The following is a 23,912-nucleotide window of genomic DNA, read 5'->3' as shown; positions in this document are numbered from 1 at the left end:
TCTTGAGCGCCACAGCGTTCTCTCGACGATCACCAAATTTTCCACGTCACGGGGCTCCTTTCAGCGTTTTTTCTGTAGTAATGAAGTCGAACGAATGGCCGACCGCACCCACTCATCAGAGGGTCAATACTATGGGCGTGTCGCGCTCGGGACTTGGGACCAGTGTTTCGCCTTCTTTATTCGTTTTATTTCTCTTTGTCCGCCAGACTGTCGGTTTAGATTTATAGCTTCGCGGCCTCGGATGACATTTAGATGACACTCAGTTTGATATCCAGTTTGAACGTTGACGTGATTGTCGCAAGAGGTCAAAAGGCAAATTTCAGGTCTATGCCTTCATCGCTCTAAGGGACTTTTTATCTGTATTTTAATCCATACCAAGCTAGGCTTCTAATGAAAGTCGTGTTAGAGGATTGGGTGAAACTCAAGATGCGGAGAAAGCTGCTTAACAATTTTTATTCATCGTAGCCCTGACAGGGTCTGCGAACTGAGGCGTCTCGTGTAGACTAGCTTCAACATTTTCTGCCCATGATGACCTCATACCAACCAAGATGACCTCGTATTATGGTCTCGCATGCATACCAGCCTTTATGAATATCGTCATATTCCTGTGCCTGTATTCGCTCAATGTAATTTTCTAATAAAGTGTAAGAAAACACATACGATGCGGTTATGCCGTCGTCCGCCAGACGAGCTCCGTGCATAAATGGGCTGGCCAGCACTTATACCGTATAACAGTGCCAGTCGCACTTGGGAAAAAGTGCTGGGTTCAAAGTGCAATGTCTTCACCCTCCATAAGAAACTCTTTTATCTACCTCCACCTTTCACTCTCCACAAGCTCTGAAAGTCCGCTCAGCAGCAGAATGAACAAGGGACAGCGCAATCGAATTTTAAGGCGCATTAGAAACGCCAGCTGCATTCCAAAAACGTCAGTCACTTCCCCGTCGCATCCCCCCGTAACTAACAGTTCTGGCCAGCCGCTCACCTCCGCCCAACTTCGCCCTCCTTAACAATTCTACATGAGCGAAGTTTCGGTTTAACCCAAAACCAGTCGCTGCTTTATCGCGTCCAGTTTCGCGATTATTCTCTCAATTTTTTTTTTTTTTTACAAAAATATTGCAGCGCGCGAAATGTAAATAGCGAACCTAATTCAGTCAGTTTTACTAGTGATATATTGGCCGCAGCTGGTGCGTAGCCAAATATCCTAAGCAACAGTGTTGCCCACCATTGTCCATTAAAGAGTACGGTCGTCTGCGGCATAGGGTGGTCGTGATACGGCTTTATTCCAATTGACGCGTCCTTGTCAGCAGCGTACTATATTGTCCGTTGGCCAACGTCGCTTGTCAAGGTATTGCAGCATACGTATACGCCGCTCTAGAGATCGGCCTACGGGTGCCTCTATTATTTTGAGCCTGCCTTGAGTGGCTACAGAATTCTGTTTCTCCGCATGCGCAAGGTTACATTTTCGATCGACATCCACGAGGCTGCATTTCGCGGCGAGCAGGGGGCAGAATCTGAGTTTAAGGGGAACTATTTCGGTGCATATCAAGCATAAAGGATTGATGTAAATGTGGAGCCATCCAGGGATTTTCCGCTGACCTCTGAGCTTCTATTTCGACTTAAATGTTGTAGGTGTAAGAATTACCTATAGCTATTTCTTTTTGTGGACACAGTTGTGTTTCCAAATTTTTGGACTGATGCTTTTTCTATATACCCCCATGCGCTATGGATCGCACTAGAAAGCTGAGCATTCTGTTTCACGCACGAAATCCAAATTTATCAAAGATGGCGAGAGAGTTAATGTCTCAAAGCGACTTAAGCTATGAGGAATTCCATGGGGGAGGACTATGAAAATTTCGACCCCCTCGGGTTCTTTAATGTGCTTTAACATCGCACAGTACAGGTTTAGCTTCCATCGAAAAGCGGCAGCCACGGCCGGTATCCGAACCATTGTGGCAACGTAGCGCATTTGGGCAGTGCACTGACAAGTACTGCTAGCAAGCCTCTTTACATAGCCTTCATTGATTACGAAACACTCAATCGAAACATCACCAGTCATGTAGCATAGCGAAATCAAAGTGCATACATGAGCCATATGTGAAAGCACTAAAGACATCTTTTGTGGTTGCACAGCAATCATAGTTCTCTACAAAGGAAGTAATACAGTTCCAATAAAGAAGCGTGTTATGCAAAAAATCACGATCTTCCTCGAAACAGTAGTCGTAAGCTTGGAATGGGAGCAGTTAGGGATAAGGGTTGATAAAAAATACCTGTTATTTATTTATTTATATTTATTTTTTCCTCGAATGGCCCTGTTGCGGTAACGCATGAAGGGTGGGCTGCTGAGTTCTCCCATGAATTTTCAGTCTGCGATTCACTGATGTATTTGATAAATAGCGCAGGGCACGAATTGCATAGAAATACTAATGACGTAGGCAGGAAAACCACAAAGGTAGGCCTAAAATTAAGATGCAGAAGGCTAAGGCAACATTCATCAGGATTTAAAAGGAACAGGAGTTTACAATAGGTAGCAAAGCACTGGAAATGGTACGTGAATATCCGTACTTAAAACAGGTAGTAATCCGGACCATAAAAGGTATTTAAATAGAAGATTAAGATTTGTATGGAGCGAATTTGGCAAGTACTTGCAGATCATGACTAGCCGCTAACTGCTATCACTCAAGAGGAAGGTATATATAACAGTTACATCCCACCATTTGTATCTTACCGGTAGTCATCTGTGGGCTGAAATGGAGAAGTAAGAGAAAATGGTTCTGCTTAAGTTGAGGACAACGCAGAGGGCTATGGAACGAAAAATGGTAGGGGTAACATTAAGAGATAGAAAGCGTGCAGAGTGGGTCAGAGAAATAACTCAAGTCACTGACATTCTAGTGGAAATCAAGAAGAAGAAATGGGCATGGGCAGGACATGTAGTGAGAAGAGAGGATAACCGATGGTCACTTAGGGTAACAAACTAGATTCCAAGGGAAGGAAAGCGTAGACAATTAGGTGGGCAGATGAGGTTAAGAAGTTTCCAGGGATTAAGTAGATGCAGCTAGCACAAGACTGGCAGAGACATTCGCTCTGCAGTAGATATAGTCCGGTTGATTATGATGATGATAATGATGGCTGACAGAAATATGTGCAAAACACACCCAAGCACCTGCAAACGGATGGCAGCATACGCGGATCCAACTCTTTGGCGCAGTTCCCGGCGCAGCGGCAGTTCTACAGCGACCCGCTGGCCGAGTACTTGCTACGCAACAAGGCCGAGATCCCGCTTGCGGCATGGGGCGACGACCCTTACGAGACGTTGACAACCTGCGGTCCCCATTTTCGCGACCCGTACTCGCCTGTGCTGCTCGTTGTGGGAGGCTTCAATCCGGACGCGCCGGCTGAGACAAGTGTCGGTGCGAATGCCCCACTTTCCGCGCTTTGGCGTACACAAGCAGAGACAGCCATGGTGAGGCGGAATTAAAAGTCCGAGCTCCCATTTGAAGACTGAACTTGACGCACAACTTCACAAGTCATTTGAGACCAAACTTCACAAATAGCTGTGGGTCAAGAAAGACGCTAACTTAAGAGAAGGGACGACGCAAATATGCGTGGGGTAATTGGTCTTGGATAATTAATTTCAGTAGTTCCCTTGTGAAAGCAGGGACAGAACGTGGATACACAGGCCCTATGTATTAGGAATAAAGTCAAGTAAATAATTAGGATCTGTAGTGTGGTCATCTCGTTTCTGCGTCCCCTTGTGGCGGTCCTCCTGTTCCCATGTAGCTTCCTATATTACTAATTGCCTTCGAGCCTCCTCTCCAAAAGCAGTAGCGTTTTAGCTATTTTACACGTATAAAGCCGCGACATCACTCGCCACGAAGCGCGCATTTTTTTTTTTTTTTTGTCGCATCAAAGTCGAAAGAGACGTAAGCCTAAGCAAATATCAGCCCCACTGTAGAGTAGCTTATAGTCTGCTGTCCCATTGACGAGCACACAGAAATATTGAGTTACCGCAGTTATCGCCCATCTAGACAGGGCTCAGTACTCCCTCGTTCATAAGAACGCTTTTGTACCCATAAAAACATCCCATAAGGTGAGTCTTCTGTAATAATAATGACTTTTGAAGAAAAAAATTCATGTTTAGAAAAATATTACGGTTAATCCATGCTGCTGGTATTAGGCAAAGCTTTGGGAGTTACACGCGCTTTAGCCTAACCGCCATTATCAATACCGTGGCAAATTTGATTCGCCTTGTGGTCCATCGGTCCACAGTGTTCTAGAACGCTATAATCGGTCCAAGAGACGCATGATGGCGCCGCGTGGTGGGATACTCCTAGAGCTCTGAAATCAAACTAGTTGCGAAACTCCGCTGGTGCCAGCAGCCATTTGTCAAGTGCTATTAATTGTGGCGCCATCGAGACGTGACCAGTGAAGTTTGACTATTTTCTCATGAAAGCGTTCCCTCTAACGCGAGAGCGCTATTACCCCCATATCAAACAGTAAATGGATGACAGCATCGGCATCGACCGTTTGAAACCTCGCATCCCTGAACAATTACCAGCTGGATTCTCGCAGGAGGTAGTTGGCAGGCGAAATGACTGGGCACTTATTGGTTGGCAGCTCGAAGGGAGCTGCCAACTATGGAAGGGTGAGATGTGAATCAGACACACTGGCACTATCGCCGAAAGATAGCAGCCACACAGACACTAAGACGTTGAGCATGTCTCTAGCAGGTGGTAGTTCACAGGTGACTGGTGAGACATCGACTAAAACAAAATTGCCACAGTGCAATAAATGATTCCGAAACGAGCAATAATGTCTCTATCATTTACCTACATAGGCCATAACTGGTTAAGATGTGCAAAAACACTGCTTGGCAAGGTTTTGCTTGGCGTTTTATCACTGCGAGACTCGCATAGACTTTGACTGTGTAAAACGTCTTTATTACACAGCATACAACTGGAGGCACATAAGTCGTCGATTCGATTCTCTAACGCAAGCAGGCTTCAAAATTTACTACCATGTATATGCTAATTGAGAAGCGAAATAGTATTAGTAACACTCTGAACGCCGCGCACGAAGCGGTCGCTTCTTAATTTTAGATAGGAATCACCGCATAGGGAGTCGAGGAGTTATTATTAATCCCAGACTCATCTGTCACTGCATAGCAATTACCTGTCAACACGAAATTCTTTGCGTCCACGTTTCATCCCCGGCGAACAAGCTAATAATTAGTTCTTGCTACCGCGCACCTGACAGCGATAATACTTTCGTTGATGAAATTCACTCTGTAATTTTAAACTTGCTTTCCCGCTTCCCTCGTGCCATCATTTTACTGTCCGGTGACTTCGATTTCCCTGATATAGACTGGAATAATTTCACTGCTAAACTCACCCTATCAAAAACCTTTCTCGAACTTGCTCTCACGTTCAGTTTCACTCAGATGGTCACTATGCCAGCCCGTGGTTCCAACATTCTGGAGTTTATCCTCGTCTCTAATCCTCAGTTAATTAAGTCTGTTCAAAGCATAAACGGCGTAAGCGATCACAACATTCTCTTATTCGACCTCTCCTTAACGTTACAAAATCGTCAACCTCAAACAAAGTACATCAGGGACTACAACAAAGATAATTTTGACAAGATAAATACAGAACTTCTGCAACTTTTAGTCCTGTCGCTCATTACAGAACAGTTCAACAAAATTGGTCCTTACACAAACACAAAATAGTTTTTCTCGTCGACAGGTACAACCCCTAGTGCGCATTGGGGGGATGCCAGCAAGCCTTGGTTCTCTAATTCATTGCGCAAACTAGCCAGAAGAAAAAAAAAACGTATTTTTCGAGAAGCCCATAAAGCAAATTCCCTCCATAAGTGTTCTTCCTACTTCAAAGTACTACGTGAATGAACGGATCAATTGAAGCGCTCTAAACGAAAGTTTTTTCACCAAGACCTTTTAACTATTCTTCGCGAAAAACCGAAAACATTGTGGAGCTTATTAACCCCGAAACGCTGCCCGTCACACATGACATTGGCCAATCCTGATGGCTCGCGCGTGCCGGGTAGCCAGTGCGCTGAGGTCATGAACGCGTATTTTGCTTCTGTGTTCACTCATGAACTCACTTTCGACATTCTCTTCCAACCATGTTTTAATTTCTTTGAAATGCAGCCAGACACAATCACGTCCGAAGGCATAGCGAAACTAATAGACAACCTTAAGATCTGTAGCAGCCCAGGCCCCGAAAATATTTCGCCTAAAATTCTAAAAGGCATCAAACTGATTTCCAGTTCGATTTTTCAGATAATTTTCAATCTGTCTATCGCCACATCATCAATTCCAAGTGACTGGAAAAATAGCACCGTAATCCCTGTACACAAATCTGGCAGTAGTTCTAACCCCTCGAATTACCGCCCTATTTCTTTGACGTCCATCTCCTGCAAACTGCTAGAGCAAGTGCTGTACTCAGCCATTGCATCACACCTTGATGTCAATTCTTTTTTCTTTCCGAAACAGCACGGTTTTCGTCGAGGCCTTTCATGCGAAACACAGCTATTCGAATTCACAACAGACCTTAACCTTAATCTTGACTCTGGCTTTCAAACTGACGTCATTTATCTTCACTTTTCAAAAGCATTTCACTGCGTACCCCCTCATCGCCTCCGTCTTGACCCCCTGGTTTTATCGTGGATCCACTGTTTCCTTTCTAACCGTTGGCAACGCACTTTAATAGATAACCACCATTCCTCAGCAACAAACGTCATTTCGGGTGTTCCTCAAGGCTCTGTGCTCGGTCCTCTTCTTTTTTTGGTATTCATTAACTGCCTTCCTTGCGACATCTCATCATCAATTCGCCTTTTCGCAGATGACTGCGTTCTGTATCGACGCGTATCATCGAAAAACGACCAATACCCCCTCCAAAATGACCTCAACGAAATAATTGGTGCACCCAGTGGCTGATGACACTAAACGTTTCAAAATGCAAGTTCATGACAGTATCACATAAACGCAATAGCTTAAATTATCAGTATTTTTTAAGGTCAATCCCCCTAATACAAGTGGCGTCCTACCGGTGCTTAGTAGTAACAATCACTAGCAAACTTTCATGGTCCGAGCACATCTTAAACATAGTAGCCGAAAGTTCGAAATCGCTCAACAGAGTGAGAAGGTTTCTAGCCGTGTCCCCTCCATTTATCCGCAAACTTGCTTACGAAACTTTCATTCACACTAAACTTGAATATGCCTCACCCATTTGGAATCCACACTAGACATAACTGACGCATTAGAATCAGTACAGAGTCGCGCGGCCCGATTTATTACTTCATGTCACGACCGTAGGAGCAGTGTTTCTGGCATAAAATCATCGCTTGACATACCGCCACTGTCTTCTCGCCGTACAATTGCCAAACTCTGCCTTTTCCACAAGCTGCTTTCCTCATTTGCACTGCAGAATCCTACTCCCTCCCAATAGAACATCGTGTAGCCTTTTTAACGGTCTGAGCCTACAGCGTCTACATGGCTCCACCAATGCATTTCATAAATCCTTCTTGCCATCCGCCATTAAACAGTGGAATGGTCTACCTGAGGCGATTGTAAATGAGAGTGCCCCAAATAAATTGAAAACCCTGCTTTTATCTAATTTTCTTCCTTAGTCGCACTTTTGAGTACCGCTTCTGCACGTGTTGTTTTTTTTTTTTTTTTTTTAATATTGCTGAACCTTTCTATGCAAAACAGTGTTCCCATTTTCCTCTTTTTCATATAGCGCGATGATCTCAGTGCATCTATGATTGTTCACTCTTCAGTTTTATAATGCTCCTTTAACAATTATATTTCCCTTCTTCACTGCTATATTCCAAATGTTCCTTTTGTTTGTGATTTCTTTTATTTTTGCTCCCCCCTTATATAATGCCCCGCCTAGGGGTCCTTAAGGGAAAAATAAATGATGATGATGAAGGGAAATCTCGCGCCACATGCAGGTTCATTGGCGTGGCCATACGAGCGAGTGTCACACCAGAGATGATAAGGGGAGAGACTCTTCCCCAGGGTGATCTGTTGCGTATGACATCGTCCCACTCACCGCTTCAGTGGGTTGAATACAGCTGGCGTCAAAATTGCTATGGCAGCCTGCGATGCACAAGCGATTTCTGCTCGGTTAAGATGATTATACAAGTGCATTCGCACTAAACTCGTTTTGATAGGGTGGTGCTTTTTCTTCTTTTTCCTGTTAACTTAATCCTGCGGTTTTTTATTCCTATAAATTTTATTACTGCATCTGTTTCACTGATTTTGTTACTGGGTGGTTTTTTGTTCATCACAAACCTCAGTTTGTAGCTTGGACGCTTTACGTTGGTGACCACAGGCGTCGCCACAATCCGTAAAGGCGCGATTTTTGATTCCATAAAACCGCCGATTTTAATACATGTATTCTATGAGAAGCTATTAAACTGCTACGATTAAAGAACTGTGATTGTCTTTTGCTGCGAGTGCTGATTCACCATTAATGGCTACCTAATGTACAGACGGGTCCATTTAGCTGACGGCTGCTAAATCTTGCACAAGCTGCAGAGAGTTTTCTTCTTTTTTTGCATGGCCATCCATGCAGTACAGAAAACCAGAACAATAATCGTCTGGGCCTCTCGGCAGTATAAACCATAAGTCCAGAAAAACAAAATTCCCCCATAGAGGCATTTGCACTTCCGTACTGCCTTTTGCTGGTGCATTCAAAATAGAAGGAAGGAAATGTTCGTTTCGTAATGCGTATGGTCCTGTGGCCTATATGCATTTTCATCCATTGTCCGGATAGCAAGTTGTCACACTAACAATATGAAACATTTTTAGAATTTTTAGTCCCCAGGAAAACTGTCCATATTTCGAATCGCCCATATTACCCTGAATCGTATTTACGGGGGCACGACTCTATCGGTATTCATTTTTTACTTTGTAGTATAGAAACAACTACCAAACTAACCGAAACGAAAGCAGGTTCTCGTTTTGAAACGTTAGCTACAACAATGAGGGCTTCCCTCAGCACTTGTTTTTTCTTTGTTTTTTTTTTTTTGCTTGGAATTCTTCAATTTCCATCTTTCTACCCTCTCTCTGCCATGAGTCTATTGTTGCCTGTTATCTGCGAATTGTCTTTGGACGATATCTGAGACACGTGGCGTGAAGAACCCCTATAAAAAAGCTTTATCACGGCCTTATTGGTTACCTACCTCTAGCAGTCCAGTGCGCGGCCGGTGGATTGGGAAGTGAACACTACTCGCTAAGTAAGGTCGTTGCTACTAGATGCGACCCATGATGCCACTCTTTTCGTTTCTTGCCTAAACCCATAGCTGTTATAATAATCACGTGTAAGCGCGATAAAACGGTGTTATCCAATACAATACACGGGAATATTCTTGGGACCAAAATGTTGATGTGGGCTAGTTGGTGGTTCGTCGTACGTCCTCTTGTTTGTGTTGTCCCCTTCTGTCCCTGTTTTTTGCGCTGCTTCTACTTTTACTTAAGATATACTTGGGAGTCGCGCGCTCTACATTCCGCGACACGGCTTGTTGTGTGGGCTAGCGTTCCCGACCTGGGATCTGTTTTCAGTTTAAGGATCCACACCAAAAACGCGTTATGTCAGTTGTTTAAATAAATCGGCATGCTTTGAGCCAAGCATTCATGTTACATAACTACAGGCAAGAGCACACAGCGGGAAAATCACTCTCACATGTGATAACGATCTGTAAATACTGTCGGGTAAGCTGTTCAACGTATACTCAAGAATGCGCGAGCCCGTCTTTTATACGACGGACGTAAACCGGATAGTGGCAATTGTGGTCACATAACCAGGAAATATGTGGCGATAAGAGCTCTATAAAAAAAAAGTAAAAATATTCACCTGCCGCACTTTCGCTCTCTTCCTTTATTTCACGAGCGCACCCCACCTCTTCCCTTGCAGGTACCAAGATTCTTCGATACCATATCGAGAAGGACCTCTGGGAAAAATCTGGAAATTTTCCTATGCCCCGGCACCACCACTGTGCGATATTACATGGCGACAAACTGTACATCACAGGTAACAATGCAAGAAAGCGAATAGTAAAAAACAGAAAAGACGACTTTCTTTCCTATCTTGACTAAGCCAGTGCTGTACACTGCAATCAATCGCACATGCGACGCTTTTTATCGGAGCCCGAAGGCATTGTCCAACGCCATGACAATGGGTTTCGCGTAGAGCATGATATTTACCAGCTCTACAAAACCAGAGACACTCGCTAGGAAAATACGGCGTCTAATCCTGTCCACTGCATTTCACTGCAACGACTAAAGAAAACGCGCACTCAGGAGAACAAGACACAGGACAGCGCGCGTCTTGTGTCTTCTTCTCTTGAGTGTCTTCCTGCGCGCTTTTTCTTTAGTCAAGTTGCAATGCACCATCTAGCCCATCTTCTAGTTTTCCATTTCATTGAAATTGCGCTTGTTTTTTTCTACTCAGGAGTGTCAAAACGTTTCACGGAATGTTGCAGCCTAGCCATGCTTGTCGGAAAGAACTCTCGCTTAAAATTTGTGGCATCGCAAAATTTGGTATTGGTAGCCCTTTCATGAGAGGATGCTATAGTTTTTCAACACTGCCCTTCGAAAACTGGAACCCGTCGAACACGATCATTATTATTGGTGAAAAGCCGAGCGCTAATTCAAGTTGAATGTAACATATGGAACGCAGACATTTACAGGTGCACAACTGTTGAACTGCTCAGTAGCCACTCTGGGCGCGAGATAGGAACTCCACCCACGGCGGCAGAGTGAGCTCGAATGCGAAAGCTTCCTGCACTGAAAATCCGGGGCATGTTCCATACACTCCAAATTGCCGAAATAATTCGGGGGCCCTCTAGTTCCATTTTCAATTTTCGTAAAACTCGAGCTTTGGCTCATTGTCTCTATATTGATAGTTTAGATGTAAAAACACCTGAAGAAATGGATTTTAAAGATTTAACTTTTCTTCCTTGCCATTTTATTCTAATCTGTGACATCGGTGAAATAAAGGACTCTGTTTCAAACCGAATGGTGTTATAGCTTATCTGCAAAGATTCGCAGGAGCGCAGGAGGTAAACAAAAAAAAAAGCACTCTTCACATCATCATAGTCTCCTTTTGAAACTTCTCGGTGGTGGAGATGCCGCCATTTAATTTTCAGCATTTTTCCGCTTGCAAATTAAACCTGCGTTTTTTTGTAATACTATCTTTCTTTGCGCTCAGTTGCGGTTATCTATAGATGAAAGCCAACTTCGAATTGCCCTCAATGTATGGGGCTCAGTGCCTTCTTTTTTTTTATTCACAAAGATTCAGACATTCCCCTTTTTTTACTGCCCTAGTGTTGTGCACGGTGAACATCATAATCCTCACTGTCGCAGGGGGCTACGACAACTACCAGACGGCGCGCTTCAAACTGGAACCGACCAGCATGTGCTTCGCGTACGACTTGACCAAGATGCTGTGGCAGCCGCTGCCCAATATGGCACGAGGCCGAGCTCACCACGCGGCAGCCTGCTTCGACGGCACGCTGTTTGTCGTCGGAGGCAGGAGCGCCAACGGAGAGTGAGCAACAACGCCCACAACTGTCCGGTGTATGCGCAACGCATGCAGTGCGAAAGAGTTTGTGAGAAATGGCTTCTCGCTTCGCCTTCATGCTGCTTCCCCATACTCTTACGCATCCGGAAATTTCCTAAAGCTCCCGCAATTTCTCCGTTTTTGTCAACACTGCTAGCCACCAAAGCGTGCTCATTTACAGTCGCCGGTACTGTCTTGATGCACTGGCACTTGCTAAAATCGATGCAATGCAGAAAATCGAGACGCGGCTGCCGAGTTTCGGTAGAAGCGAAGTGAAAAAGGCGTCCTTCTGCTGTATGACGTCAGTGCACGTTAAAGGCCCCCAATAGCCTAAATTTATCCCGATCGTTTCCACTGCGGCGTCCCCCATTGGCTGAATCGCTTTGTGATGTCCCTTACCACGTCCCACCAGCGCAACACTGAGGTGGTACCGGAGATGAAAGGACGTCACGAGGTCAAAGCCAAAGCTAGACGCTGGGATCTGAACATTTTTATCTCGGCGCCTATAATCGGGCATAGCAAGCAGTGGGCGAGGAGACACCCACACTGTAAACTGACACACTAGGGACCACATCAGCCAATTTTTACAATCAGAAAAATCCCCTTTGTGGCTACGTTGGTGTTTCTTCATCGGCAAGGGACGTATGTGTTACTAAGAAATTTGCATTTATATATACAAGATTTCTATTCAGTAAGATGTGTTGTCGGCCTAGTTGGTGCAGTACTTCAGACATCCTATATTTGCGCGAAAGAAGACACACGACAGGGCACAGACTGTCGTGTGTGTGTCTCCTTCCGCACAACTATAAGATGTCTGAAAATTTCTATTCCTCGCCGCCCGATTTAAACTTTGACATCAATATCAATCAATCAATCAATCAATCAGCCTTTTATTTTCTCTATATTAGAGAAGGAGACAAGACTGAAAGCTCGGAAGCTTGACAGAGGTCCTGCCCCCTTTTTTACATTGGCATTGCATCAGACAAGCGGCAATGAATTCTGCACTATACATTATAGCACAAAAGAAGATAACACACCTTGAAAAAGAAGCAAAAAGTACCAACACAAAAAAATACATGCAGCGTCATCACACAAACGTGTTCAGAAAAAATTTCTTAATAACAGTATTTGAATGCTGGAAAGGGTCAAACATTTCTTTGTTTAATTTATTTAATAGAACTGGCAGTGTGTAAGCGATAGATTGTTCTGAGTAATATGCTCTAGGTGTAAGAACTAACCACATTTCTTTATTTCTGCTTTGTAGAATCATCATCATCATCATCAGCCTGATTATACCCACTGCAGAGCGAAGGCCTCTCCCATATTTCTCCACTTAACCCGGTTCTGTGCTAGCTGCATCCACTTGACCCCTGCGAACTTCTTAATCTCATCCGCCCACCTAACGTTCTGCCGCCCCCTGCTACGCTTTCCTTCCCTTGGAATCCAGTTTGTTACCCTCAGCGACCATCGGTTATCCTCTCTTCGCACTACATGTCCTGCCCATGTCCATTTCTTCTTCTTAATTTCTACTAGAATGTCGGTAACTTCAGTTATTTCTCTGACCCACTCTGCACGCTTTCTATCTCTTAATGTTACCCCTACCATTTTTCGTTCCATAGCCCTCTGGGTTGTCCTCAACTTAAGTAGAACTCTCTTGGTTAGCCTCCACGTTTCAGCCCCATAGGTGAGTACAGGCAAGATGCAACTGTTGTATACTTTCCTCTTGAGCGATACCGATAAGCTGCTAGTCATAATCTGCGAGCGCTTGCCAAATGCGCTCCATCCCAATCGTATTCTTCTTGTTATTTCCTTTTCGTGGTCCGGATCTGCGGTTACTACCTGTCCTAAGTAGACATATTCGCCTACTACTTCCAGTATTTCGCTACCTAATGTAAACTGCTGTTCCTTCCCGAGGCTGTTGAACATTACCTTAGTCTTCTGCATATTGATTTTCAAGCCTACCTTTCTACTTTTCCTGTCTAGGTCATCAGTCATTATTTGCAGTTCATCCCGCGAGTTGCTTAGCTTTGTAGAATATGGGTGTTTTTTGCAAGTTCTGCCAAACCACCAACGTAATTTTCATTGCTCCGCGAAGCACTTTTAAAGCTCATTAAAAGCCTGTATTCGTGTAAAGCGAAGACTGGCAGGATTTCGTATTTTAAAAACAGGTCAGTCGTAGGGAAACAATAAGGAACACCAGCAATGCATCTCACGGCTCTTTTTCGTAGAAGATGCAACTTTGTCATGTTCGTGATACCAGTGGTACCCCAAACGATAATACAGTATTGTAAGAGAGGCAGAACTAAAGAGTTATACACCAACAGCCTAATTTTGAATGGAAGAATGTTGCGCAAGCGCGATATAACTCCGATAGCTGAGGATACTTTAGATCTAATAAAATCAACATGATCATTCCAAGCCGAGTGCTTTGAAAACATGACACCAAGAACTTTTACAGAATCCACTATCTGCACAGGATCACAGTTTAAACATACATTGAGTGGCCTAAACAATACCTTCCCTTTCGGAAAGTACTACACTATTTTAGTCTTTTTAGGATTAATCTTCAGAAAATTTGCTTCTGTCCATGTATTTAATGCATAAATTGTTCTACTTGCTTTTTCTTCAATATCATCTTCTGATTTCCCGGAGATGAACACTGAAATATCATCGGCGTAGGATACAAATGTACTATTAAATTCACAATGCACAATATCATTTAAATAAACTACAAATAAAAGCGGACCTGATATGCTTCCCTGGAGAATTCCTGTGCAGATATTCTGTACTGAAGACAAGGAACTTTTAAAGTCTGCATACTGTGTTCTATGGGAGAGGTATGATTCCATTAAGTCTATTGCTTTTCCGCGGATACCGTAGGTTTCCATTTCATGTCAGAAAGTTTTGTGACTTAATAAATCAAACGCTTTTGTGAAATCTATGTAAATGCCTGCAACTCACTCCTTATTTTGAAATTTATCTATTATTATTTCTTTTTGTGTAACTAGCGCTGTTTCTGTAGATTGATTCTTTCGAAATCCGTGCTGAAAGTCAAGGAGATTATGCTTGTTAAAAAATGACAGGACTCTACCATGCAGTAACTTCTCTACGCCTTTCGAAAATACCGGTAATATAGATATAGGGCGGTAATTTTGGATCAAAGATTTGTCGCCATTTTTAAAAACCGGTATCACTCGAGCAGAGGGACTCCGTGAACAGCTTTAGGAAGTGAGTGCAAGTGTAAGCCCAGCGTGTGGGATCCGCGTATAAAGACTGTCTCGACGCATCACATTTTGCTTGTGGAATAACGTCAAAGTCAATGTTTAAGTCAAAGTCAAAGTTTATTTCCCATCTAAAACTACAGATGGAGGAATCGTAGAAAAAAGCTGCCCTTGGGCAGCTTGACGAGTCTACAATCCTAATTATTGGCAGGGAGGCAACACAAGAGTTTATACAATTTTAAAAACAAGCTCATCAGGAAACACCAGAAGATACACGAAACAGCAATATGTATACATAATGAAACTTAAACCATGTTATTCAAAAACAAATTATGTAGTTCACGACGTGGAAAAGAAAACAAATCGAGGTTAATGTGGATATACCTATTTAGAAGAGATGGAGAGTGTACTGAAGGCATTCCCTACCAAGATTTAATGGCTGCATCTGCATCTGCTGCATCTGCTTTTTTTTTATATTCTGACTTCTACCTTTTAACCGTTCGATTTTCAGCAAAAGTATTGTCTTCATCGTCGATGCGCGTTAATCTGACCATATAGGCCGACGTCTCTTTTGCCCTCCATGCCCTTTCTGGTCTTTAGACTGTACAAAGTTTACGAACTATGCCTGTTCTATTCGTCGGCTTCAACTTCCCACGCAATGGCAACTGCTTTCGATGGTTTCAGCTTCCAAACGCTTGTTGCTTTACAGGCAGTTCAGCGAAATGACATTATCTAGTCATCATCAGCTGAGCTCTGGGCGTTGGGCTAATCTGAGTAGCCGATTTTAAAAATTCACATTGTAAATCTAAACTTATTCACATTTAATAATGTGAATAAGAGTTATACACCAACAGCCTAATTTTGAATGGAAGAATGTTGCGCAAGCGCGATATAACTCCGATAGCTGAGGATACTTTAGATCTAATAAAATCAACATGATCATTCCAAGCCGAGTGCTTTGAAAACATGACACCAAGAACTTTTACAGAATCCACTATCTGCACAGGATCACAGTTTAAACATACATTGAGTGGCCTAAACAATACCTTCCCTTTCGGAAAGTACTACACTATTTTAGTCTTTTTGTCATTTAGTTATACACCATAATAAGAAAGAAAAAAAAATCCTTTCTCCGTGCGCACATGAACCGCGCAGTGAGGGAAGGAAGGAAAGAAGGAGTGCGAGAAGAAAGATAGAAACAGGTACAATAGTGGATGACAGCGGAATAATTTCCACCACCCGGGGACCTTTAACGTGCACTGACATCGCACAGCACACGGATGCCTTTGCGTTTCACCTCCATCGAAATGCAGCATCCGCGGTTGAGTTCGAAACCCGGATACTCCGGTTCATTAGCCGACCGTCTTAAGCACTGAGCTACTGCGGCGGGTGTAGCCGATTTCATCACACAGGGATTCTGGTTAGTTCTTCAGCCTGTATGAGCAAAAAGGTCTGAACTGGCTGGTGGCGGTAAATCACGAATGTAGCTTAAGCATGCATGTTGGGGTAACGTGGCGATCACTGCACGAAAGTCCTCCGTTCTCCTGCTGTGAGTGGGACGTTGATGGGGCGAGCCATACAGGATCCTGTCCACAGTGGAAGCGCTCAGCCTGGAGGAGCGGCGCCAGTGGCGGGAGCTGCCGTGCCGTCTGTGTCGGCCGCGCATGGCAGCCGGAAGCGCGCAAATGGGTGGACGCCTGTGGCTCGCTGGCGGACTGACCGACTCAAGCGCGGGGCTCGTGGTCATCTCGGACGTTGACTGCTTCGACCCGGTCACGTGCGAGTGAGCTCGGTCACTTTATCCGCTTATCCTTATCACCAAGTGTTATTCTGACTCTAGTAAAATGGTGATTATGATGTTGATAACGCAGTTTTTCTTACAACGCATACATAGGCACTGCAGTCACCTTATCGATTAAGCGTGCTGTGCATCACCCTGCTAATGCCGTTCAGAGAATCCGGCGTCGATGTTGGAGCGGAAAATCTGCTGGCGTTGACAGTTAGCAGGCAACGAGGCCGAGCACTTACTGATCGCCGGTGTCTCATCTTACACGGAGTACATGCTCACAGACGGCTGTCATAGAAGGCACGTAGCATTGAGGAACGCATTAATGCGATTGCGTTCTGCTGTCGAAGGTGAAGCTTAAGCGTCCTCCAAGTTTTAAGGCGAAAGCTATTCCCACCTCATGAGACGCTCTGGTGTCAGCACGATCTGTGGTGAGGATGCGTAAGAAAATATAAAATAAAGAAAGACCGAAAAACAAGAAATAAGATCAGAAATAAAGAAATGCATTAGCCAGAATAGGAAGCGAAACAAAGTCATATTAACAAAAATAAAAAATAAACAACAAAATGGTAAAAGCATTAATAAAAAGTAAAATAAATATGGCAAAAAAAATTTAAATTAGCCGCACAGAAAAAACTAAAAGCGGTTATAAAAGTAAAGCAAGGAAAATAAAGCAAAATTAACTTGTACATGTCGGAAAAGTAACAAAACGCAGAACGAGCTCCTAGGGGCACTAGGCTCCGAACTCCCAATGTTTTCGCATTTCCACTTGTAAGGGGAGTTAGGTGCATCCCCGTAATTTTTTTGTCCCTACATTCATGATTTATGTATGCAAAGAAAAGGATTGGGATTTACATATACAACGGAGCGGCCAAAACTGATTAAATTTTAGTCGCTCTTTTGATTTCCGAGACTATATCTCCGCCGAGGCTTTCTTGAGCGCCTCCACCTCCTACTGCTGGTGTACTCTGTAGGCGCCTGTAAGCTATAGGTCAGTACCCGACACCGCGATCCCGGACCCAACAGGTTTGGACTCACATGAATGCGCTTGGATATACTGCCTTTACAAGAAGTACCTGCAGGCACTTCTAAAGACGAAAATATGAAAGGCGAGTATAAACGTTACCCGTGTTTTAACACATTTAGTTACTAAGGCTTACCATGAGAACTCCGCAACATGGCTAACAATCCAACCCCGTTGCCTGGTCCATTTTAACGAAGACGATACACTTGTTTCTCTCTCTCTCCCTATTTCGCTTTCTTCATTGCTCCTTCTACCAAGTCGTGGTTTGCTCATCTGTCCAGAAAGAGTGTTAACTTAAGCTACACCCCTAACCTGTAGCCGAAGGTCGATATGCATTACTAAGGCTTGGTGTTTTCCACATAAGTAGCTGGCCTGCCTTCGCTTGCCGATTCGGGTGCCAATGGAGACGGCGTACGCAGATTCTACTTCCACGTCAGCTTCCTGCCGACGCCCCGCTGCTTCTTCTCGCTGGTGGCGGTGGACAACAGGCTGTTCGCGCTCGGCGGCTGCTCGGTGCGGGACAACGAGCTGGAAAGCCTGGGCGACGTCTGGTCCTGCCTAGAGCATTGCTGGGAGAGGAAAGGCACCTTCGACCAGGGGTACCATGACGTCGGCACCGTCGCCTACGGTGAGCCGCATCGCTGAGAAATGGGAATCTGGAAGTTACTAGGGTTCTGATGCCCAGGTAAAGTATTGGTCGCCGCTCATCGTTCCTATCGCCTTCTGTCATGTCACGACAGAAGACCTTATTGCTGCAGTATCAGAAAATTGCAATGTAATGAAAAGAAATTATTTAACATTTTTTTTAATTTTCTGTTGTTGTCATTTAGGTCAATTATAGCAAATTTATGATGACATTTTTTTTCTTTTTCATATTTTATATTCATGTCCTCAGCTTCGTTTAAAGCGGTTGATTTACTCTGAACCCGAACTTGTCTGGGTAAATGTTCCGTCCAGGCGCCGAAAACCTAAATTCTGCTTCAACTAGTATAGTACAATAACATTGTAACGTTCTTGGCGTCACAACATAATATACTGTTAAAGGGTCAGAGATTTGGTGCAGAGGAACCAGGCAGCGCCTGTACAGCGCCCTTTTAGCCTTGGTACAGCCTATCGAGTGCCTGTTTTCAGGCTGCATTCCGCCATCTGGATGGTCCCCCGAGAGTTGTGGTAAATGACAGAAGCCGTCAGTTTACAACCGATATAATTGAAGAACTGTTCGGTTTTTGTGCAGCTCATTACAGACATTCGACCCTTACTATCCACAAACAAATGATTTAACAGAATGCACCAACAGGATACTCACCAATATTCTTTCAATGTACATCACTTCAGACCACAAAAACTTGGGCTGTGTTCTCTCGTTCATCACATGCCTCCAACACAGCCAGACATGGGACCGCATCCTTTACTCCATTCTTCCTCCTATGTCCCCGTTGCCCTCGAGACACCCTTGAAGCCATTCACCAATATTTCACTGCCGGCAATCCGTACATAGCGGAAACTCTTTTCGCGGCTAAAGAGGCGCGTTGTATTGCCCGACTGAGGACACTGGCAGCACAAGACCGATCGAAAGTTGGCTATGACAGCCACTATCGTCCCGGTGGCTTAGTCTGGTTTTGAAGACCTCTGAGGAATAGAGGCTTACACCAGAAAATGTTATCCCAATTCGCTGGGCCACGTGTTATCCTGGAACGACTCGGCGAACTTATACCAGCTTTTGACTTTCGACGAAAACTGAGGCTTTTGTCGGGTGCTTAGGGAGAAGTGCCGTTTTCTTGACAACAGCTTATTTAACTCGTCCACAAGGCTTCGCTTGAGGGGGGGGGGGGGAGATATTTTTACGGACAAGGGGAGATATTTTTACGGACAAGATGATGAAGATGAGGACACAATAGGGAAGGACAAGGAAGAAGAATGTGTGTGTTATGAACTTGCCTGGCTCTTGTGCACCGACCCTCTACCATTATATCAGTACATTATGTTGTGACATCAAGAACATTACAATATGCTGCGCCTCTTGGCCTACTAAAATATGCGTAGCTCAAGTGGCGCAGACCGTTCGTGTTGGCACATCAGCAAAGTCAATAAATTCTCGTTGCTCGCCTCGTTATTATACAGGCGTGTTAATACGGGAAACCCGGCGTTCGGTGGTCGAGAATAATTTGGATCCTCGAATAAGGCGTGTTTTTAAGCCCGTAGTGTTGTTCGGCACACAAAAGTATATTAATGGCCGAACCTTAATGTTGCACAGTGCAGGGTCTGCTCCCGTGCGCGGGCACAGAAAACTCAGTGCCAAGCACTATGATGCACACGCTGTGAAACATACCCAGAAATTTTGGGTATTTTCTTGGCAAAAGATTTTGAACGTAATTTTAATACGTACTGTAATAACTACACGATAGTAGTCAATATATCCGCAGGTCCTTCCTCGGCAGGCTTCTAGGTTTTTCCGCTAATTTTGAAGCAAATGCCCTACTGGTTTTCTGTGGCACTGCCAATTACTCGCTATGAGCGCAGAACAAAACTCAGAGGCAAAACATTAATGCTTATTGGAAGCTTTGACCATTTGTATCAACATGTTAATAAAAATTATCTCCCAATACTGCACAGTTGCCTCAAGATCATTTGTGCGAAAGCCCTGCTTCACAGGGGACATAGAAATGGCAAGGTACCTGGAAAGCCTCGACCTTTTAACCTCTTATACAGAGATCAGTCGCAGCGGATTCGCATTCTGCAGTTTCGGATGAGAAGCGAACTTCATACTTATCGCGCCGCCGATTGCCCCACGTGTTTTACTGCCACTCGCTTGCAATGCCCATCCCATGTCATCGTCTTCGTCAACTGCCTCCGTGCGCAGTGGACACAAACACACCATTATCTCATCGCCATCTTAAATTGCCCTAAGCGGTCTACGAAGTTCATAGTGGGCTACCACTAAGGTCCTCATTCACCCTAGTCGCGAAAAGCTGATCTCAAAAACTGGAATGAAAGCTAATTTACACGTGACGTGCATTCGTACTCATTTTGCATTTTGCTATATAACAGCCTAATCGGCTGCAATTTCTTTTCTAAGACGCAGACCATTGAATTTTCTCTGGCAGTTTCTAACCCCGTTGTTCGAACGCAGGAGAAGATATAAAAGCAACTTATCGCCACTCATCGGAAGCTTAAAGACCACTGCCATCAACGTGTACATAACAGTATTTTACAATGTGTTCCAGAGCCCAGAACTTGTGCTACCTGTGCGATTTGTTCTAAATGAACGCTGAGGGTCAGTTGAAATTGGCCTGTATCGAAAATTACCGAGTTCTAATCGCCATACCGCAAGTCTCACCGAGCATGAAGCTTTTGTAAACAAAGGAAGAACCTAAAACGTAGCTTTCCTAACCGCAGTCCATTTTCGCGAGCAAGCTACGGTGACGCCCGACACAGATCAATGAGGTCAGGTCACGTGGCCAACTGCAGTCAGATTATTATCACGGAGTCCCTTTTGATCATAATGTCCCGAATTTAAATCTACGCGTTCTTCTCACCCCCGCATAAAATAACATAGCTAACAAAAGCCATGGGGCTTAACTGGGAAGAAATACGATGATGTTGACGTTTACGTCCCCTTTAACAATTGCGAGCGTGTACGGGCGCGCCGGCTCAGGCGACAGCGTATATATGGTGGGCGGCCTGTCCTCGGACACCAAGTCTGGCATCCGCGCCGCATCCTGCTACCGCACGGGGGCCAACGCCTTCACTCCGAACCTGGCCCCGCTGCCCAAGGCGCTGTGCGGAGCAGCAGTCGTCGTGCTGCCACCGCTGGCCCTTAACGTTGGCGCCGACAACAACGATGACAACAAACGCCGAGCTTCATCCCGAGGCGGAGGTTCTGACGTCGAGTCCGAGCAGCCGCCACCCTATCCTCCCGACAGCCTGGGACGAAGGTACTGAAGCAGGCCGAGACTCGCTCCTTCACTGAGAAACGCGCTAAAAAACGCCGCTTAACAACACAGCAAAGGATCAGCTGTGCTTGTTTCGTTTGTGCGAAGGTTGCTGCTTGATATTCGCAGGAAGCCGCGTCGAAATAGCTGCTGGGATCATTTGTACATAACTGCGAATTTTGAAAACCGCCAGCTAGACACAAGGTGTGCACAACTCACACAATGAAGCGCTTCATCTTGCGTGTTGTCGAGTCTTTGTGTCTTGCTAGAGCTTTCCAGAATCTCGCAAGCTTTGTTGGCAGAACTGCAAGGCATTTTTAACGATTAACTTGCTTTTTCTGGTTCAAACAAATCGTGCAGCCAATACAAGCACAAAATCCGAGCACCATGTCCTTGGTTCGCTCTCTGCATGCCCGCGTAAATTCTGTCATTTTTTTTTTTTTTTTGCTTTCTTAAAGCATGATCCAGCTATGCCCAAGTGAGGTTTTTTTAAGCGCAGTGTTATGTGTTTTCCTTACTTTCTTAAGCCGATGTGTCTTTACAACATAGTTCTTGAGTGATCTAGAACTGTGCTGTTCGTCTCTCGGCTCCCAACTTTCATATCACTCTACACGCGTACGCAGTGCTCGATGGCCCGGGGCAACGGACTCCGGGCGCGGCTCATCTGCCGGCTCCGCACCTTCCAACCGTCCCCAGACAGGCCATCCTCCGAGTCACGGGGACCCCTGGCTTATGTGGCGCCGCTCGATCAACGAACATCCTTCCTCAATCTTCAGCGAACCCGCCGCAGCCACGGCACCCCAACAAACGCAACAGCAGAGTCAGAAACAACGGAAGCAGCAGCAAGAGCAGCAGCGTTGTGCGCACGCACAATACACGAGATCTGTGCAGAGGGCTGGAAAGTAGGCACTCACACCATGGAGCCATTGCTCTTGATCGTTTGTGCGCTTAAAACTTGCTTCTTTCTGTCCACCCATGCTTCTTCAACTGCCAAAATGTGTGCAAAGTGTGCGACTGAATAAACGAAATATCTGGGACTGAAATTTCAGCTTAGATGTTTTACTTCTCTCCTGGGTAAAGCACTCACCCCGGCTTCCGGAGGTGGTGGGTTTGATTCCCGCTTCCGCAAATCACTCACCGATCTCCACAAATGAGCATAATCCATGATTCGGCCTCCTGCTCGGCTTATATGAGTGAGTGGCCTGGGAAAGGCTCTTTCAAATCCCGACACAACGGCCACTATAAAAGAACGGCGTAGGGACTGTATCGCAGACGGCAGATTTAGAACTTTGATGCATCAACTGTCCGCGAGGCTTTTCAGGCCGAGAAGGTGAGAGCTTTGCCAGGAAAAATCTTGCACATAGAAACCAGGGAGCACCCGAACACACCTGGAAATCAAACGTCTCTCACTCTTCATTCTCCTCCTGGAAAGCTGTCTGGTTGTAATCCAGTGACCAGCAATCACGCCGTATCGTGTAGCTGACGCAATACGCCGCACTGGACTCTGCCCATTTTGGACGGTTATAACTACATCAAAATATTGTACGTCTACTACCACCGGCGACACTGGACGTCGAACACTAGCCGCCAGACCACCGCTGTGGTGCAAACAGCGAGGCTGAGATGCCGTAAGGTAGCACACAAAGCTACGTATATAATTCGTGGAAATTATCAGCTGAGGGAGTGGATATATGGTTAACTCCTTGCTAAGTTTGCCCTTTTCCAAACGCAAGAACTATGCAGATGTTTCAGCAGTAGCCGTGCTGGACGGTCCCCCTTTCACCTCGAACTTTTGTTCAAGCACATTGAAGAAGTGTTCGTGCTTTCATATTGCTTCATATTGCTCTATACCTCTCAGTAGCTACGGAGATAATATATTAAGGTACGGGTGCTACTATCACACCTTGAAACCATCAGCTTTTTTTCGTACACTCAGTGCGTCTTCCGAAACTAAGATGTCTTTTTCGCAGAAACACCTGCCAACATCGAGACTGCTTGTGATGCTGACTCATCTACCCTGCATTGTACTTTCCCAGCGGCTGCCGCCTTTTTAGTTTCTCTTTCGGGTCACGAGACCACCGGTGGCAGATTCATAGAAATCCATGTCCAAGGAAACATTCATTCCCTGCTCAGCCCAATAATATCGACATGAGCTGAACATGAAAATAACTAGAAATAATGCAGAGAATGCTCAGCTCCAGCATGGCGGCCACCTTTCCATTGAAATTTAACTCTGCCTCAATATTGCACCCACCCTGCATGATCCCAGCACGAATTCACGGCGGCATGTTGAGTCCGCTGAACCACAACACGACCTCGGGATTCTTTGTCACAAGGGAGAGCTGCTGTTCGGAGAGTGGCGCCCACTAT

The 23,912-nt window shown here is 45.0% G+C and overlaps 1 protein-coding gene across 1 annotated transcript in view; it reads left to right on the top strand.

Moving 5' to 3' along the window:
• Window positions 1–22,574, top strand: part of LOC146193999 (kelch repeat and BTB domain-containing protein 8-like) — a 53,605-nt gene extending 31,031 nt beyond the window's left edge. The window contains exons 5-11 of the mRNA XM_084600146.1: window positions 3,206–3,407; window positions 9,933–10,049; window positions 11,384–11,567; window positions 16,383–16,583; window positions 18,030–18,238; window positions 21,266–21,545; window positions 22,166–22,574. Coding sequence (XP_084456272.1) covers window positions 3,206–3,407; window positions 9,933–10,049; window positions 11,384–11,567; window positions 16,383–16,583; window positions 18,030–18,238; window positions 21,266–21,545; window positions 22,166–22,448 — 1,476 coding nt within the window. The 3' untranslated portion in view covers window positions 22,449–22,574. The remainder of the gene's footprint in view (window positions 1–3,205; window positions 3,408–9,932; window positions 10,050–11,383; window positions 11,568–16,382; window positions 16,584–18,029; window positions 18,239–21,265; window positions 21,546–22,165) is intronic.
• Window positions 22,575–23,912: the final 1,338 nt, after the last annotated feature.

This window comes from Amblyomma maculatum, chromosome 4, assembly GCF_055883805.1.
Source record: "Amblyomma maculatum isolate TAMU_Amacu chromosome 4, ASM5588380v1, whole genome shotgun sequence".
Lineage (NCBI taxonomy): Eukaryota > Metazoa > Arthropoda > Arachnida > Ixodida > Ixodidae > Amblyomma > Amblyomma maculatum.
Note: the sequence above shows the minus strand (reverse complement) of the source record. Positions and strands in the feature narration are given on the sequence as shown.